This window comes from Budorcas taxicolor, chromosome 7 (genome assembly GCF_023091745.1).
Source record: "Budorcas taxicolor isolate Tak-1 chromosome 7, Takin1.1, whole genome shotgun sequence".
NCBI lineage: Eukaryota > Metazoa > Chordata > Mammalia > Artiodactyla > Bovidae > Budorcas > Budorcas taxicolor.
The window spans coordinates 64,712,059-64,732,083 of record NC_068916.1 but is presented as its reverse complement, the minus strand read 5'-3'; the positions used below and the strand labels follow the sequence as shown (position 1 = coordinate 64,732,083).

At 45.0% G+C, this 20,025-nt stretch overlaps 1 protein-coding gene across 1 annotated transcript in view; it reads right to left on the bottom strand.

The window, feature by feature from the left end:
- Positions 1 to 6,739: 6,739 nt before the first annotated feature.
- Positions 6,740 to 20,025, bottom strand: part of GRIA1 (glutamate ionotropic receptor AMPA type subunit 1) — a 348,095-nt gene continuing 334,809 nt past the window's right edge. Inside the window, exons 15-16 of the mRNA XM_052642627.1 lie at positions 15,244 to 15,378; positions 6,740 to 6,940 (exon numbers count right to left, since the gene is read on the bottom strand). Of these exons, the coding sequence (XP_052498587.1) occupies positions 6,740 to 6,940; positions 15,244 to 15,378 (336 nt within the window). The remainder of the gene's footprint in view (positions 6,941 to 15,243; positions 15,379 to 20,025) is intronic.

The window sequence follows — 20,025 nt, the reverse complement described above, 5'->3', positions numbered from 1 at the left end:
CTGCCTGTGGACATGGGTGCTTGTTGTCTACTCTTTCAGGAAAGAAGAATGTATATTCTAGGGTTAGAAATGAAGCTTACTAGGTTTTTGGGGGAGTGGATAGGTCTTACTATTAGGTTTCTTTGGCTCCGGATGCAGAGTCGCTTGCAAAATGTGACTGGGCAGAGCGTGAGCCACTAAGGCAAGCAGAGGCTTCTGCTTCCTCCTCCATCACAGCTGTCAGTTCTGTCTGGATGCCTCATGGACCCCAGCCTTGGCTTCTGTGCACTCTCTACGTTTATGCTGTTGGCCAAACTCTTCTGGCCTCAACCTACTTCTCTAAACTCCGTTTCTTCCTTGTCTAAATTCATGTGACTGTTTATTCTCTCCGATGGTTCACCTGGCTCAGAATCCTTGCGCTTTTACTCTTAAGGCTTGTCTTGCATTCATCTATATCCCAAGTATTGAGATGCTATAATTGTGGAGACAGGGCTTCTTAGCCTCCGTGCTATTGATATTGTGGGCTGGATAATTGTTGTGGGAGGCTGCCCTGTGTGTTGTCGAATGTTTAGCAGCATCCCTGGGCCTCTACCTACTAAACTGCAGTAGCAGCCTCTACCCCCAGTTATGGTAACAAAAAACATCTCCAGACTTTGCCAAGGGTCCCAGGGTCACAAAATCACATCTGGTTGAGAACCACTGACATAAGGCTACAACCAAGGGGGTTTGAGATCAATTAGATTAATCTCCCTTCTCTTATTTCACAAACAAGGCCACTGAGGCTCAGAATAGGGAAATGAATTGCCCAAGATGGCACCACAAATTGACTATGATGGAGGCTGTAGACAAAATATTTTCTGTCTTAGTCGCATGCTTTTCCTTAGCATGGTGAAATCTTCTTAGGAGATGATCAATGAAAGGGAAAAGGCAGTGACTTTGGAGAGAGACAAACTGGGCTTAGAATCTTGGTCAAGTCATCGATGGGCTTCATGGCCTTGGGTTCTGAAACACTCTGAGCTTCCATTTCCTCCCGTGGAAAAGAGGGGTGATAGATTCCCACCTCCCAGAATAGTTCTGAGGACTCCATGAGATGTTTGTGAAGCTCTAAAATCCTACTTGGTATGCAGTTAGTGCTGAGCAAAGGCTGGTTCCCTCCTCCCCTGTATGTAGTGGTGAGCATACCATTGAGAAAGAAGTTAGAGTTGTCCCCAGCAGGACCCAGAGTGCCTGTGAAAGATGAAGCTGATAGGCTGTGATTTCTGGTGGATGCTGTTCAAAATCCAGGTGGTGGGATTTGGTTCTATAATGGAAACAGCCAAGTAGTTTTCCAGTTTGGAAAATAACTGGCTGTGTTGAAAGCTGACTCATCTGACAGACTTGTTTTTTCTCTCCTCCCCTTTCCTGAGGATGCTCCTCTGATGATTATATCTTATCTCTAACGTCTTTTTCTCTGCTCTGCCCACCTCCCCCCCAGCAGAATGTTATTATTAATATTACAAACATGCCTAAAGGGTAAAGAAGCATTTAGAGCCCATGTTGGGCACTGTATCGTAGCCTTCTCTTGTATCAGATTAATGTAATGGTATTTTCTCCCCTGGGGCCAAGGAGATTTGACTGCCATCAGGTAACCAGGGTTCTGGTGTTGGTCCGGCCTATTATAGATAACCCTAATTAGTACTTTGAAATTTTAAGTTTTCATGAGCATTTTCTTTATCCTTATGATAGCCTGATTGTAGTAGTGCTCAATCTTGGCTGCACATTTTAATCACCTGAAAGTTCAAAACAAAACAATAATAAAAGAACAACAAACATGCATGCATTCAGACAAACTGGATTTGGAGATGCATCTTGGGCATTGGTGACTTTATTTAAAGTTCCCTACGTGACTCCAGAATGCATTTAGAGTCTAGAGTCACTGCCTAACTTGACACTAGATGTCCCATTTCTTTGATAGGAAAATGAGGCTCAGGTAGTGAATTTTCTTGTCCTAGGTTGAAAAGACCAGAGGAGAGGAAGCTGGGCATTGTGAGTCCTCATCTCGTCTACTGGCCTTTCCATTCCAGTACATTGCTTCTTTGTTCAAGGTGTGATCTGGAAACTTTGAGAAACAAAATTTGCTTCTGAAAATTGCAAAGCACTCTATTAGGGTCATTTGTTCAGTGGCCAGACTCACACCAGGGACTTCCCAGATGGCTCAGTGGTAAAGAATTTGCCTGCCAATGCAGGAGATGCAGGTTCGATCACTGGGTCAGGAAGATCCTGACCTGCTCCAGTATTCTTGCCTAGGAAATCCCATGGACAGAGGAACCTGGCCAGGCTACAGTCCATGGGGTTGCAAAAGAGTTGGACATGACTGAATAGCTAAAGAGTAGTAGCAGCAGCAGGATAGAAATGGACCTCCATAGATAGTTTTTCCTAGAGGGAACAGTAGTATTTGGTGAGAAAGGAACTTGCCATCTGTCTCTTATGAGGATAAGTTGATTTTGGACACGATTTTAGTGATATTTATGCCCATTTTTGTAGGGCCTTGTTGACCTCCTCTTAACATATATCAGAGTATACTTAGCAGATAACCTGAACAGGGCTGCAGAGATGCAAAGATAAAGTAAGGAACATTAGAGGATATATATTTCAACTTTCACATCAGTGGCATCACCTCCAGGGGCTGTCCCATTCTACCATGGGGATACTTGGACCATTATGAACTCCTTCTTTAGTCCCACAACTGATGCTGGTCTTGTCCACTCAGAAGCTAGCTCTACTTCCTCTGGACAGCTGTGAGGAGCCTTCTTCAGGCTGAAGCAGCTATTCTGCAGGGGAGCCTGCTTTCCAGCCCCCTTTCCAGCCTGCTTGCTACTCTTCAGCCTGAATATTGATATTTTAAAAGGGCCCAAAGTGACTCTTTCTCCTCTTTTCCTTTTGGGCTAATCCTGTCCGGATTAGTGATCTCTCATGCCCCAAGAGGATAGACTGACTTTCCGAAAGCTGTGGCCTGTGTGCCTTGCACCATTCCATTTTCAGTTACTTTGGTATTAGAGGAAGGCAGAGGACTATTTGCCTGTGATTTTCCTGTTCACCCCTGACTTTCCTGTTCATATTATAACCTGGTTAACAACGAGGTGGGCAATGGAAAGCCTTTGGGTTCCTGGCAGAATCTCGGCTCTGTCACTTACAAGACTGTGAGGAGATTGTGATATCTCTTTTAAGTCTGGGATTCCTCATTTCTTATGGGCCCCTGTCACGCTTTAGAAGATATGACGAGTGCTTAACATAGTGAGTGCTCAGTGCATAGTAACCTGTGCTCTTATAGCCGTCATGCCCACTGTCCCAACTATTTGATGGGAAGGTGACTGATCAGTTTTCTCCTTGTGGCAGCTGGTGCTAAGGGCTTCCTCATTCAGAAGCACCCTAGATGCTGGAGGTGACTGCGAGTGGGTCTGAACAGTGACTGAAACCTCACACAGGTCTGCTAGGTTCTTTCCCTTCCGCCAACCCTTTTAAACTGTGGTAGTCACTGCTTGAAATGCCACTGTTATTTTAGACCTCTGGCCCCTTCTAATGTGCAAAGTTCCCTAGTAAAGAAAACACCTGAAGCTGTTCTTAATCATTGCTATTTACGTGTCAAAAAATGTCAAGTCCTTTACAGAGTCCATCTTACTCCAGTGAAAGAATAGCTTTCAGGCAAGAAGAGGGGTCTGGTGGTCTGAGGACCACGATTGTCTCTTTATAAGTCTGATCTAGATTTGGTTTCAGTTGTGACTCTGCACATCATAGGTATACCTGGACTCCAACTGGGGGGATGCCTGGAAGACATTCCATGTGAACCATCCAGTTCCCTAGCGGTGCTGTGACCACTGCAAGTTAAACCCTGCTGCTTATGCAATTGGAACCATAACCTTGAAAACCAGTACCATTCTGTCTTTTTGTTGTTGTTTTCTCATTTGGGTGAATAAACCACAGTGATCTAGTTCGTCTGCAATGACTTTGTTTGAAGAACTGTTCTTGAGGCAGGAGTATCGGTTACCCTTGAAAATGCACTGAACTTAGGCTTAACAATAAGGAAATAACATAGTTTAGTGCTCTGGCTTCAGAAATGGCACAAAAATGGAATGGACAAATATGAAAAGTAGATAATGGATCCACAGTGATTTAATTCTTGGTGATATTTTCATTTTATGCAAATACCAAAAGAAAAAAAACCTGTCTATTTGAAAGAAAAACAGGAACCAAGAAAAATATTTAGTGTTTGATCAAGCAAAAATCCTTTCACACATCTGCCAAGAGAGTTAAAACAAATAGAGATGTTAAATAAAAGGCCCAGGTACCAAAGAGCAAAATTTAATGAAAGCCAGAACTGTTAAGTATGGATTCCTGTTGAGAAAAATGTCAGTCTCCTTCAGTTTTCCCATTGCTCTATTTTTAAGAAAAGTGTAGTAAAAATACATAATACAAGTTAACTTTTTTCTTACTTTTGTTTTCCCCGTCACCCCCCTGTCAATGAAAAACATCTTCTGCTGGAGTCTTGGACCCCTGCATAGCATACACACTCATTTCTAGCATAGCTGATCTGTTACTATCAGCTCATGTTACTGGTGAACTCAGTGGCTGAAGAGGCATCTTACCAGGCCAAAGACAAAATATTTTTGAAGCATGTTGATTGTAGAGGGTTATTTTGAACTCCTCTGAAATGCAGACTCCATAAGGGTGGGTCATATCAGATTCTGCAGTGGTAGGCTAAGGGTTAGGGAAAATCTGGTGGGAGGGCAATGGATGAGGAGGACAGCAGCTGGGCAGTATCAAAAGGTGACAATCCTTATCGAGATCCTGCTTCACATACCATGCCCACATTGACATATGAGAGACTGAACGACACTTGCGTTGACAGGGCAAAGCGTTTGATTTGGGGATGGTTCTTTGCTGTGGCTGATGAAAGGAGGATGGAAGAGACATACAGGTGGTGGGGGTCCATGGAGAGAATCCACATATGAAGCCAGTCATGCAGCATCTACTTGGAGGTAGGCTCCAAAACCTTTAGTTTGTCCATTGCTAATGATAATCCCTAGCAGAGAAGATTGGATAGAAGTTAGGGGGTGAGGGAACAAGCCAGAATATGGTTTTCAGTAAATGCTGATGACACATGGCACACTCTAGGTGATGAATCATGCACCTAGGAGAGAGGTGCTGGAGAGAAGGAAGCTGACTGCACCGAGAATGAGAGTTGGGATCTCCAAGAAAGCCATGTGCCAAGACCCCAACCAAAGTTGTAGTCAGCCTAGGCTTCTCTCCACGAACCCTGTCACTTCTCCAATCTTGTTTTAGTTTCACATTGTGGGCACAATCCAATGATTCTAGTCATTGGATTACAACGTTCTCATTCTGTCTTAGCCGGGGGAAGGTTGGCCTCTTCAAGTTACAAGTTGGGATCAGGGATCTTAAGATCTCCCAGTGTTGTTATCAGTCTACTCCATCTCCCTAACCTTCAAATCATTCAGCCTTGGGCATTTCACTTTCTAAAGATGACAGTTCACCTGACCACCTGATACAATAACACTCATACATGGACATAAAAACTCAAGTTCTCCAGGTCACTAAAACCCTAAACTTCACACTTGGTCTCTCAGTCTTAGGACAGGGCACACTTTAGAAAGTTCTATTGCTTGTGGGCTTGGATGAAGCGTCCTCTTCCAAAGTTCTTCCATCATATTTTTTTTTTTCTTCTTTTTATTTCCCCCACATCAGAGGCTCCAAGGAGAAAGAGTCTACTCTACAATGGGGTTGCTGCAGAGGACTATCAAATGAAAAGTGAGAATCAGGGATGAGAGTGTCCTGGATGTCAGCTATTCCCAAGGCTCAACTTGGTTTAGGAGGCCAGTTGCCCTTCAGCCACCAGAATGCCATTGGGCTTGAGCATAGCAGAAGGACATACTCCTCCGGGCTGAGCGTGACTCTATGACAAAGCATACTGTTCCACCTAAGGCCTGTGAGATGGCTGTTACACATTCAAGGAAGCTTTTTCTGAGTCTCCAGCAATAACTTCATGAGTCTTCTTCCGACTGCATGTCTGCCTTTACAGCTTCTTTGCCATCCAGGGTCTGAGCTGCTTCACACGTGTTTTTAACTAAGTCAGTGCCTGGGCAGTGCCTTGTGTGGAGAGGCAGCCCACTCCTCCGGCAGTGTCGGTCTCCATCCATGGCTTGGGGCCGAGGTGTGGAGGGGATTTGGAGAGCTCCCATGATGAATTCATTTGAAGATTGCTGTTTTCCTTTTGCTTGCTTGTCAGGTGGAACGAATCTTGAATCTCCAATCTGAAAACTAAAGTGGGATGGGTAGGGAGTTGGGAGTAAGAAGGAAAAGGAAGGGATCTAACAGAACCTGCAAACCATAGATATTAGTAAGAAAAAAAATAGTGCACACACTAAGACACATGAACAACTGAATTAAAAGAAAGCGGTACATTTTCCTCATTAGTGCTCCAGTGACACAGGCTGTATGTGACAGGGTTATTCTCCCCTTATTGCCATACAGTGTTATTTGTCATCCTCACTTAGCCAATGGAAAAGGGCAAAAGAACATCGAAAAAGGAGAAGAGGCCGCAAAATGGTTTCTTGATTCTTCAGGAAAATCTGTTGAATCCTCCTCCTCGTGGTCCTGGTGGTTGGTGGCGGTTTTTTTTCATTTTGTTGTTTTTGGCACTGAAGGGTGTGGGATGGAACTGGGGGAGCCTGGGCATACTCCCCGAGGGGGTCTCCATCTGCTCCAGTTACAATCCAGTGGCTCCCAAGGGCATCCCTGAACTGTGGCTCATGCAGGGGATCGATTGCATGGACTTGGGGAAGTCATGGCTGACCACCCGGCCGTTCTCTCCACTCCCGGCACCGCTGGCTCCTGCCCCACTGTTTCGGGGGAGCGTCGATGTCCGTATGGCTTCATTGATGGATTGCTGTGGGATCAAACAGAAACCCTTTTCAGGAGGACCGGGGGTTCTTCCCCAGGTCCTTGGCAATGACTGGCAAGGAGAATGAGTCAACACTGGGCTTCAAATGTCACTCCAACTCTCCTCCCTACCCAGCTTGTTTCCTAATCTGTAATGCTACCTGACTTCCTGTGAACTCACAGAACTGTTACCCGGCTGTGAACTGGTCTGATTACCTCTCTGGACCTCATGTTCTCTAAGTTTAATGAGATGTGCTGGATTGGGTGATCTCTAAGATCCTTCACCTTCTGTGATTTCTAAAGGTACGATGCTTCCATGGTAGTACTGATGATAATAAATGTAGCAACATGACCAAGTAGAACAGCTCTGGAAATGGGGTTTAGGAAACTTGGGTTTTAGTCCTAATTCTGACATTGACTTGCTATGTGACTTTGTGCATAGCTATCTCTCTAGACCTTTGAAATCTCCATGTTTGTCAAAGTGTATTAGAGAGAATGGTTCTATACTGCATGAAAAACTGAGTTGAAATGTTACACTAAATTGATGGTATATCACTGTTGGGTAAAAATTTAAAACTGCTTATGATTACTTCTGGAAAAAAATGTCATCCTGTCTCTAGCAGTGTGTGTTAAGAGAACATAGGACTTGTTTGACTAATACGGTATGCATAATATAATGGGAAAAAAAGACGGTGCTAAAAAAAATGAAAATGAATTCCAAAGATCATTATCTGTCATCCACTTCCCATTAGTGCGTATAACCTGTACTTCTACCCTGACACATCGGATTGGTGCTACTGATTTGTGAAAGATTGTGACTTCTGGAATGTTGGAATTCTAGATGTCAAAAGAGCTCCAATGATCACCCCAGGATGAGATGAATTAGACAAAATGATTAAGACCAGAATCTGTGATTATAATCATATCCTATTAGACCTGAGGAAATGTTCTTGACTGAGTTCCTTTGGAGAATGAAATTTCATGACCAGAAATCCAAACCCTCTTCCTGTCACCTCCAACTTCCCATTAAAAGATACCCATAGAAAATTTGAGGTAGGGCTTAGTTTCTTGGTGAAAATCAACACAAAAAATTGTCTGTGAGTTTAGAGGTTCCTTTCTGTAAGGCCAGTCTATCCATCCTTCAAGACTCAATTTGTTCCTGCCTCTTTGAAGTTGTCTTAGACTGCCCCAGCATGTCCTGCCCCCATCCTCGCCAGTTCTCATACATTATACACTCGCTTGCAATGATTCTGCTTCAGATACGTAACTTCTGTCTTCTTTAAGAGAGCTAACTGTCTAGAGAAGGACAAGGGCTGTGTCTTCTCAATCCTTGACTGCCTGCCAGCATGCCCAGCATGTCGTTAGAGGCCCAGTAGATATCTTGGAATGTGTCTTGGAAAAGCCAAACACATAGGGCCAGTCTTAAAAAGTTGATGGCTTCCCCCTTTGCATATTGGCATGATTCTAGTGATCAGAGAAGTAAGTCAATCTCCTGTGGCCTCATGGACATAAACAGGGCAGTTTTCACCCAGTTGTTATTCCTTCTGCTACACTATGCTTCGGGAGGATCCTCATTACTGGTAATTCTGACAGTGTTTTAAAATAGTTTTTCTTTTAAAAAAAATTCCATGATTCAGACAGATCTGCCCCATATGATGCTCCACCCACAGGGTTCTGTCTCCTCTTCAAACTCCTGGACATGGTGTATTTACATTCTGCCTGCATTGGAGAGGAAGTGTGATCTAGAGAGCATTCTTCTAAGTCAAGGTCACATCAACACCTCTGTGCTGCTCTATGGGGGAAATGTAAAAAGAAAACAGGAGGAATTCATGGTGACTTGTTCTCACTTTTAAATTGTTGAGAAGAACTTTTTATTTGTGTGTGGGGGCAGTATGGAACCTTCTATGAATTGGCTTGGGATGTCTATCTTCTATGAGTTTTCTCTGCCACACTCCTTTAATTAAAACAAAAAGTTTAAAGTTCACACAGATCACCCTGGGCTTTGTTTCTCAAAAGGTCTCACATATTTCCATAATATCCCACAGAAGTCAGTGGTACTTGACATTTATTTTAAAGGAGAAGGCTAGTGGCATAATCAGTATTGGTGCCTATGAGTCTGAGGTAACTGAGCCAGGCATGTAGCTAGAACTCTTTAAGTCATTCAGGATTGGTTTTCATGAAAACTGAGGGGTTCTCAGAGGTCAGTGACTCCATACTCCTGTTGATGGTGGGGGTTACCTGCTTACTGGTTTCCTTTCTAATCTCAGGAGAAGGGATGAATAGAGTCAAAATGGGAGTGGGAAGCACTGCTAAAAATGACCATTTCACTAATTCTCAAACTTGGCTGCAGGTTCTAGGGGTTTCGGAAGAAGAAACACTGATGTCTGAGACCTACCTCAGGGATGCTGACTTAATAGGTGTGGTGTGTGGCCTGAACGTCTAGAGTTTCAACCCTGCCCCAGGTTATTCTAATATGCAAATAAGGTGGAAACACACTGGTCTTAGTTGATTTCACTTTACAGAGCAATTGAGGACTTGTCACTGACTTGCTTCAAGTTAGTTATCTGTGACCTAGGGTCAAAGTGAACGACCCCCTGCCTGTGGGGCCTCCTACCCCTGGTAGCTAACAGTTGGAAGCTGACGTCATCTCTCCCCTTGCCTCTGGGAACAGTGGTTCTCCCCTGTCCATCCTTGACATGTCAGCCATTCATCAAGTTCATCCTCATAAGTAGTTGTTTCTGAAACAGATACTCAGGGAGAAAAGGGTGAGTGAAAAGTCTAGCCTCTAAGTCCCGGAGTTGCTGCTTCAGAAACTCATTTATCTAACAGTGATGACACCTTAACTTTTTAGCTCCTTGCTTTTCTAAGAAAAGTCTGCCCAGCCTCTGCACATCATAGAACACCCTAATAAAAGCTCAGCCCTCAGTGATGCCTTTGAGTCAGAGGGACCACCTGCTATGGAGGATGCACTGCCCCCTGAGCCCCGGCACCCATGCCTGACCATGTACCTCAGCTGCTCATTAATTCCAGGGAAACATGCAAAGCCTTGATGGCTGTGGTTTCAACACAGCCTGTGTCAGCACAGCCACTACAGTTATGAAAAGTCAGTGCTCTCCGGGGGGTGGGAGCAGCTGGGAGTTATTTTTTTGGGGGGGAACAATGTGGTAGATAATAAAGACCCTGGTTAGCCTTAATATCAGTTAAGGGCTCAGGTTTCTGTCTGTTTTCTCAGGCAGAGGAGAGGTACAGGGTGTCTGAATCAGTTTATTCAATTTGGAGTATGTCTTGGATTTGAAATTTTTTTACTGTGGGACAGTTTCAATTAAGCTGAAATGTTGGTGTTGCCTGAAGTCCCTCTCTGAGCCCCCAGCTCTTCTTTGCTCTCCTTTCTCATCAGTCTTCCTGTGCCCAGTCTCCCTGGCCTTCGTCTTATGTCTGGGCAAGAGTTCTGATTTTTGGGTCTGTGATACTTGTGCCTCCTTTGGTGACAACCATTGTCCCCTGGTTAATTCCTTCTCTGCCTCAAGTCTGTTCAACATCACTGTTTCAGGGAAGCCTCTTGTCCTGCCCCTGATGCCATTCCCTGATCAGGACTTGACTGCTGTGAGCATTTTTCTTTAAACACTCATTGAACATATATTACACATTTGCTTATTTTCTGTCTGCCAATTAAACTCTCAGTTTCCTGAGAGCAGAAACTGTGTCTGGCTTGCTCCTGACTGGATCCTGAGGGCTGAGTGATGCCTAGCAGGCAGTGGTGCTCCATACGTCTTTGTAGAAGGACTGCCTGCAGGGCTCCTTCCCACCGTCCCTGTGACACTTGCTCTGTGTCCTGCTCACATGACATCAAAGGGGAAAGGGTTTCAGTAATGCACAAGCTAAGGATCACGTCCCATGGATGGCCTGAACAACTCGATCAGAGAAACCTAAGGAGGACTCTATCTTATTTCTGTGCACTGTGGATGGGGTTTTGATGGGTGATAAAAATTATCTGTGGCCCTGAGGTTGGGGTGGAGAGAGAAATTGATGACGAGTGACTTGGCTGGTACCAAGAACCCAGGCTTTGCAGAAGCCAAGTTGGAGATCTCATTCCTGTTCCACCAGCTCTGAGTTTGTTGGAAAAATTACTGAACTTCTCTGACCCCCTATTTCTTCATCTGTAGAACTGCAAGCACAGGGTTAATGAAAATGTATAGTAAGCACTTTGAACAGGGAAGTTACTAAAAAGGTATTTTTCCTTTTTTCCTCCCTTCTTTCTTTCTCCTTTCATGCACCCTCTTCTCTTTCCTCTCTTTTTCATGCAGGGTGGGGAAGGGCTCCTTAAACACTGAGAAATAGAAGGCTGATTGTGAACTAGGTTTAGGGGCTCAAGGTCTTAAGGGTTGGCCACATACTGTAGTTAAGGGAAGAAACAAGAGGGAAGGTTCTTGCCAAAGGCTTTGGACACTGTCAATGCAGTCTTCTATGCGAAGGTGGAGGCTGCACTTTTGAAAAGAGCTAATCTGCCTTTGGAGCAGGCAAAGTACAGAATGATAAAGAGAACTGCAAAGCAGCAAAATCTGAGAGGCAAGCAGAATGTGTTCATTTATCTCCTTTGGATAAGAGAGGGGTTGATGGAGCTCTGAAAATTAAGGACTGGGTTGACTCTTAAGGCCCATAAAGGCATCTTTTCTGCAGGTAGAAGATTAAAAATTCTATTAGGAGTCTCACTGTGTTGGGCAGAAGTCATGCCAACTGGTGGAATTAACTATAGAAGATTGTGATGGAACAGCTTGCATTAATGATTCTAAGAGATCTTGATGTTGGCTCCTGAGAAATTTGATATCTTCCTTAGAAAGGGAAGGGAGAGAATGTCTCCCAGGAGTTATGGTATGACTCAGTTGACTTTCTTAAGAATTCTTGTCTTTACTTGCATGCTGTGACTTCAGTGGTAAAGGTCAATGTTATACAGGTTTAAGAGGATCTTTGTTGTTAGCGACCCTGGTACCACCACCTGGCGCTGACCATGATTAGAAGGATATGGTCATCCCATAGGAAGGGCTGGAAGTCCAGTCCTGCTTGGGCACGTCTGGTCTCTTCAGATCTCATGATGGGGCCAAAAGCACATCAGGTGATGTGTGTGCTTCCTGGCTGAGTGGTTTTGATGGTTGTGTTTGCTTTACCAACAGCAGCTCCTTCCATTGCCTCACCTTATCCTCCAGGAGATTTTCTCTGGATACAAACCCACATTAATCTAACTAATGCTTACCCTATGTGTGTGGGATGTCCAAAGAGAAATCAGATGCAGCTTCTTACCTTGGGAAACTCACAATCTCTATGGCTTTAAAAACCCTAGGACATGTAAGTAGGGGCTATGGAATGAAAGTCTTAAGGAGGCTGTAGCTGGCCACTAATAATATAATTCTAGTTAATAATATTGCTATTGCTAAGTCACTTCAGTTGTGTCCGACTCTGTGTGACCCCATAGATGGCAGCCCACCAGGCTCCGCCGTCCCTGGGATTCTCCAGGCAAGAACACTGGAGTGGGTTGCCATTTCCTTCTCCAATGCATGAAAGCGAAAGGTGAAAGTGAAGTTGCTCAGTCATGTCCGACTTAGCGACCCCATGGACTGCAGCCTACCAGGCTGTTCCATACATGGGAGTTTCCAGGCAAGAGTAGTGGAGTGGGGTGCCATTGCCTTCTCCAAGTTAATAATATAATTCTTTATAATAATAATATAATTCTTTATAATAGTATAATTCTAGTAATTATTATTTACTTTGGGCTTACTATGGCCCAGGCGTTTTGCAGAGCCTTTATACCCACTTTTTCATATAATCCACAACAATTTTTATAAGGTGTATATTGGGTTGGCCAAAGGTTTGTTTAGATTTTCCATATGATGTTACTGAAAAACCCAAATGAACTTTTCGGCCAGCCCAATGCTACCACTAGCCCCATTTTATTAACAGGAGGATCAGAGAGCTATTGAAACTTGTTCAGGATGACTCAGTTAATGTGCAGAGCAGGCAAGATTTGTGTTCAGACATTCAGTCTCCAGAGCCTTGCTGCACTATGTTTGAGGGGAGTTCCCTCAGTGAGTACTGGGCCAATCTTGGGAGCCTGGTTTTAGTTATGGCCCATGGGGAAGGTTTTGGGGGGTTTGTAAAAGTTGTGCTCACCTAGGTCTTCTCCTGTTCCACTTACTGCCTCTGGAGTAACCTTTCCGCACTTTCGAAGGGTAAGATAAGAGAGTCTTTAGGCTTATGTTTTGAATGGGGTGGGCAAAGACAGCCCTTCAGGTTCTAGGGGACCTTGTTGTGTCCAGCCAAGCTCCTTGGGAGGTCTACACTGGATTTAGAATCTGAGGTTTGTACTTTTGCTGTGCTTTGTCCTTTCTGAGAGGACCTGAACTTGGATGAACTGGTCAAGGGTGGGACGGAGGTATTCCTAGATCCCTTACCAAGTACTATCACACTACCATCCCTTAATTACTCCATGTGTATATCTTGGGAAGTTGACTTTGGGCTTTCCCTAGTGGCTCAGATGGTAAAGAATCTGCTTGCAATGCAGGAGACCTGGGTTCAATCCCTGAATCACGAATATCCCCTGGAGAAGAGATTGTCTTCCCGCCGTAGTATTCTTGCCTGGACAGAGGAGCCTGGAAGGCTATAGTGCATGGGGTTGCAAAGAGTTGGATGCAGCTGAGCTACTAATTATGTGACAGAAGACAGAGGGATTGACTTGCATCAAGGCACATGGGTGGGTACACACGGAAAGCATGAGGTGGGTGGCTGGAGTATGGAGCATGTAAGGAGAGCAGATTGCCTGGGGAGGGGAAAGTAGGCTAGAACTATGATGTGGAAATGTTGAATGCCAGGACAGAAGGCCCTCTGCTCTCAACTCCCACTCCCTGTGTACAGAACTGAGTACAGAGTTTCCAAACAGGGGAAGCAAATGTCCAGCAATGTCTTCTCCAAGAGGGACCTGGAGGTATATGTAGGGTGGGTGCCTAAGGCAGGAAAAGTTGGTAGGAGGCTATGGCTGTGATCCAACAGTGGGTATGCTGAGTCTGGGAGTGACTGCATGTTGGAAAAAGGGCTTCTTAGGGGACATTCTGGGAGAGAAAATTCTATCAATGAGTCCTGTTAGTCTACTCAAGTCAAAGTAACAGCCTAGGGTACATTGCTCAGAATGACTGTGCTTCTGTTGGTTTGAATTCCACTTGTCCTTCCTCTTAATTTCTGGTTCTTCCCGGAAGCTGTCTCTCTTTTCTCCCTCCTATATATCCCTATAGGTCTTCCTATCTATGCCACAGTTTGGGTCCCTGAGTAGATTGTTAAAAATGCTGAAGGTTACAGATAGTATCTTAGTCCTCTCTGCCCCCTCATGATGTCTTGCTTATGGTGTTGCTCACATGAATAACATTTCCTTCCCAAAATATTTTCTTATTGAAGCTAAATGATGACAAGTGAGGGGCCTTGATGGTCATTTAGTCCAGACTCCCATTGGATCCTTTGAATCTATACATTTGTCAAGAATTATTCAGCCTCTACATGTATGCCTCCAGTGATGAGCTGTGTGTTGTTTACTGGCACAATCCATCCTATTTTGGGATAGCTCTAAAAGAAAAGTAGATCTCACTTACTGTGTTCACGTCTGTTCTCCCTAACTTTTAATCATTAGTTCTTATATACTTCAGGACTCCACAAAACTGATCTGTTTTCTTTCACTCCCAAGAATTCTTCATGGTTTTACAGGCAGCTCTCATAACTTCTATATTTCTTCTCTTTTTGAGTTAGCTGCCTTCACTATATTTGATGTGGTTTGGGGTCATCAGTTAATGTGCTTACCATTCTCTGGGCATGATCCTCTCTGCCAAAGTCCATCTTACAGTGTGATGGCCAAGAATAGACCTACCTCACCCGGCATGGCAAGATCATCCACCTTGCAGAGGGAAGACGCCCCCTCTGCTGTTTTGAAGCTACACTTCAGTTAACATGACCTCAGAGAGTCAGTACCAAGAGTGACTGTGAGGCAGTCCCTCTTGCCTCTCACCACCTTGAGTGTCTGCTTAACCCCTAACTTTTCGTCTCACCCCCCCATCACTGGCTGATGCATTTGTTTTCTCAGGCCTTGTATTTACCCTGACACATGCCAACATCTTCCTTTCTCTCTCACCGCTGCCTCTTTCCCTGCCACCTTCCTCATAACCTGGCTCTCGTCATCCCCTGCCTTGGACTGACCTCCACCTCCCATCACTCCCCACCCTTTCTAGCAAAAGGGACTCCCAGGAAACCCAGCTGTATCACAGAACAGGTTAGGAAAAAGGCCTGGGAAGACGATGCCACCTTCATCCGCTTGGATTCGCTACGCGATTTGTAGCAGAACTCAATTAAGGCAACCAGCATGGCGAGTCCAAGTCCTCCGATCAGGATGTAGAACACGCCCGCCACATTGCTGAGGCTGAGAGCACTCGTCTTGTCCTAGGAAGAGGAGGCGGGAGAGGGGAGGGGGAAGAGTCCAGTGAGCCAGGGGGCTAGAGACTAAGCAAGCAGCAGCATTTTAACACACATACACTCAACCCCATCACCCTCTTTAACATTCATAATAGTTGGAAAGGCTTTGTATATATTGACAGAGTGTTCAACATTCCCCAGGAAAAAAAATGTGTGCCTGTGTGTATGCATGTGTGTGTGTTGTGTGTGTGTGTGTGTGTGAATTCTCTGAGCATCCTTGATTATATTTAGTTGATAATTAGATTTCCCATCCTCCCCAGTGCCTGTTTTAGGGTGGGGGGTGCCACAAGAAGTCGGGGCAGTTTCCACCAAGATCTGCACCCCTGAGCTTACTCCATTCTTTCAGGAAACTGTGTCCCTTCCTTTTCAGCCGAATTCTTGCCCCCCTCAGTTGCTCAGCAACACACTGGCCTTGCTTATTGTTTATGCCTGTGAGCATTTTTCTGTGAGTTGGTACTTAAAGTGAACTTTCTCCTAGATGTGCATTTGATTTCAATTTAATAAGACAGTTATTGTATGTATAATAAAGATCAACCAATGTATAACTTTAACTTACTGTGCTGAGTCCCAATGAAGGGGAAAAGAAAACTGGGGGGCTTGGAATAGAAAAAAGGCTCTGAGGTAGAAAAATGGCTCCATTAAACCCTAATAATTATGCTTAATTGGAGTCATTTTTCTCATGGAGGTGCTTGCTGCAAAACACCGTAGGCAGATTCAGATAGCTGAATTTAGAAATCTCTGTTGCCTGGGCTAAAAGATCTTGCGCTAGTTCTGAATGGGCAGGATTGGGGAGCAGGGTGCTTAATTCCTAGGGTCCTGGGGACAAGTGTCCATGTCCAGTAGGAAGTGGACAGAGCTCATTTTGTGGAGCCTGAGAAACAACATCAGTTTGTGAGACCGTCCCTGAGTTCTGTCACTTCCAATGAGATTCACGAGTTGGGGACTAAGGGACAGCATCCTCCCAGTTGGTGAAAACAACCAAACAAAACTTCTGGTTATAGGGGAAGGTAATGACTTGGGGAGATTGACTGTGTTAGTAGCTCAGTCATGTCCAACTCTTTGCAACCCCATGGACTGTCTCCCACCAGGCTCCTTTGTCCATGGGATTCTCCAGGCAAGAATACTGGAGTGGGGTGCCATTCCCTTCTCCTGGGGATCTTCTAACCTAGGGATTCAATCCGGGACTCGTGTATTGCGGCAGATTCTTTACCATTCGAGCCACCAGGGAAGCTGACTTGGGGAGAGGGGGATCAATTAAATTCTTGACTCAGGCAAGAAAACATCTTTAGATCTTGGAAGCATACTCATCCCCAGATGCCATGGTGGCTTGAACATCTTGGTTGATATTGTTTGCTCAGGTTCAGATTTCTCACCGAATTTAAATGAAATGCATGCCTCCTCTGGCACTGGTGCACAGCCGTGGTTGGTCGGTGGCACTAGGTAGGATAAAGCTTTTATATCTCTCTGTGTGTTCTTTTTCAGGTGGGGGTGTTGATGAGTCAGGCAAAAGGTGAGCTGTCATGCCCTAGGGACTACTCTGAATCTGGGTATGTGGAAAGGGGTCAGCAATTGACCAAGTCTGTGGCCTCTGCCCCAGTTCTGCTTGGTGCATTGTACAGGATCAGCTCGGCTGAGCTTGGGGACCACAGCTGGCAAATAGCAGCCTCCCTTCTCTCCCCAGAAGCCGCCTTGGCTGGCAGAGCTGTTGGATTATCTAAAACATATTTCTCTGGTGGCTTCCTGTATTGCTAAAGCAGATGGTTCTTGAATATGGTTACACTTGGCAAGATGTAGCCTGGCTTTGGAAGTGGTGGAAATGATTATTGAGAGGGGTAGAATTTCTCCTGCTCTGGTATCGTGGCCTGACAAGGGAAATATGTGAAAATGAGTTTGGTGCTTGGTTCAAGAGTTGGCTGAACAAGTAAATTCTCACTTGGCTTGGTTTTTCAGAATGCTCAAAATGTCTCCCTGTTTGGTGTTTGTGAGTTCTGTAGTTCCCCTGGGAAGTAAGTCTTTAGAGTTTTTGGAGGACTTATGATTTATAGAAGTTCCTATAAAACTCTCCTGTGTGGGCAGGCCTGGGGTGTGGTTCGGAGGCACATTACTGTATTATCAGCTCACAGCTTGGAATAGAGTGGTTGACAGTGAAGCTCAGACGGAGTGGATGGGGAACTGGCCTGGGGGGAGGTGGTAGACAAGAAAGCTGGGAGGAAAGGACTGAGTGTTGTTGACTTCACCAGCTGATCAGCCTTTCAGCAGCAGAAGTACATCTTGCCCCCTGGTTACCAAGGCTGTTTTTGTTTCCTTCTTTATAGTCTTTTTAGGTTCACTTTGGTTGTAGATTATCTTCAAGGATAAGGAAGTGGTGGGCACCTTTTTTTGTTATTATCTTCAAAAAAAATCATAAGAACCCATCTTCCTTCCTGACTGTAGAAGGTGGGGTGTCCATTTGTGATACATCATGGAAGGAAGTAGGGTCAGATCTTCAAATGGAAGTGGGAATAGGAGGCATAGTCAGTGTGCCTGCAGAAGGAGGAAGGTCCAGTGACTGAGTCTTTATATCTGGAGGTAGAGAGCATCCTTCACTTCTGAGGGAGGTCTCTGGTCCATGGGGATGGCAGTCTGTGTTGGTGAGGGGATTCAAACCAAACCATTCAAACCAAACCAAGAGGGCATTCAAACCAAACCAAGAGGGCAGTCAGATGGTATGGGCACTGCCGCCTCTAGCAGGACACAGTGTTATGGATCCTTCTTTATGTTGACACAATCCTGGGAAGACCTCTGGAACCAAGGGAGCACCTGAGTCACCAGCAGTATCAGAAAGAAAACTTAGATGAAGCATTGCCATCTAAATTTGGCACAGTGTGATAGGGTGTATAATGAAGGGCTGGTGGGCGTTGGTGTCTTCTTGGCTCATGTAGTTGAGGAGTTTACATTTAGGCAAGGTTTCTTAATTTCTCTTTGGTGCACCACTGACTTTTTGATAGCACCAAATTTAGTTCTTTCGAGGAGACCCAAGCCATAATCTTCCATCAAGTTGCCTTTACTGACTTTCTTTGACTTCCTCTGTTGGAATATGATGGGGTATCCTGGGGCAGAAACAAAACTTCCTGTTATTTAAGGACCAGAACTGTGATTCCCCTGTCTCCATGTCAGAGGGGGCTTTCTCACGCCTTTGTGCACAAACAGCCATGCTCACGTTTCATGAGCAAGCTACATGCTTCCCAACTTTGACCGTGGAGAGGGAAGGACAGAACCCGAGTCTCCTGAGCACCCCTCTGGGAGACCCCATTCTCCCCGCATCCCTTAGCAGCTGCACTTCCCAGAGCCAGGCAGCTTGCTGGTGGGAGTGAAGAACTCACGACTTGTCTTCCAACAGGAGCAAGGAGAGTGACAGTACCAAGACGAATGACAGGTGAAGAGAAAAACAAAAATTCCGTCTTTCAGAGTTGTTGGGCTTGCTGTTATGGTGATGAGCTCCCCACTTCATCTGTTCCCCTTAACCTATTGTCTTGATTTGCTGCCTTCCCCATGTGCAAGTGGTATTTTTTTTCTTTTTCGTGTTTTCCCTTGCTCTTCCCACGTACTGGGGGACTGTCCCAGACACCCTCTGTGTTTCTGAGCCAACATCCCACCCAGGAACATGAAGATGTCTTGATTCTTCAGGAGGAGGGTTGAACCAGGTCTGAGGCAGAGAGACTTGATGCTTTTTAATGACATAAGTAGAAAGTTCTAAGGAGAAGCCAAGGCTTTGGCCATAAGACTAGTCCCTCCCATGGATACTGGGATGCCCATTACATGAAGTCTACTAAATCTGGACCAAGCTTCAGTTTCTGCAGATGCTGCCATTCCTTCTTATCTTCCTGCTGTGAGTTTGAACTCCTCTGAAGTAAAGGCTGTAGCTTTTGCTCTCCTCTGCCTTCCACAGATTTTCTGATGTGGGTACAAGTGGAGTGTTAGGGCTGCCTGCAGTCCATCCCAGACTGGATCTGTAACCTGACTTTGCCTTTCGTGTCCACGAGGATAGTCCAGCCCTTCTTCCAACTGTTAGCCTTTCTGCTCTAGTAGGCTTTCTCTTATGCTTTTTCAAAACTTATATTTTTGGCTCAGGAGCCATTTTCCTGAGCAGTTGATTATTTCCTGGGAATGGAGACTGAGTGGTTGGCTAGCTTCACTCACAAGCTGAAACCAAAGTGGGGGAGTTATGGAAGATGGATTTGACTGAATTAAAGGAAGACCTTTCAAATCCATGGAGCCCCCTGATATGGTGAATGGTGAGTTCCTCAAACATGGGTGCATACAGGAGGTAGCTGACAAGGTCATCTAAGGGATTCAAGCACTGGACAGTTAGACCAAGTGACCTTTGACGTTCATCCCAACCCCTAGAGATGCGAGGCATCTAAGGAGTTCCTCAAGGCCTGGTGGGATCATGTTTTTTATCTATAAGTTCTCCCTAGAGACTAACCTCTTTAGGGGATGCAAAAAAAAGAACTCATGTTAATTGGCAGCTTCTGCTGTTCCATTTCCAATCTAGGCCAGTTCCCTAGCCTGCGTATTTTCCCCAAGAGCGACACAGGATGAGAATTGGCCCATTGTGCTAATAATTGGCAAGGC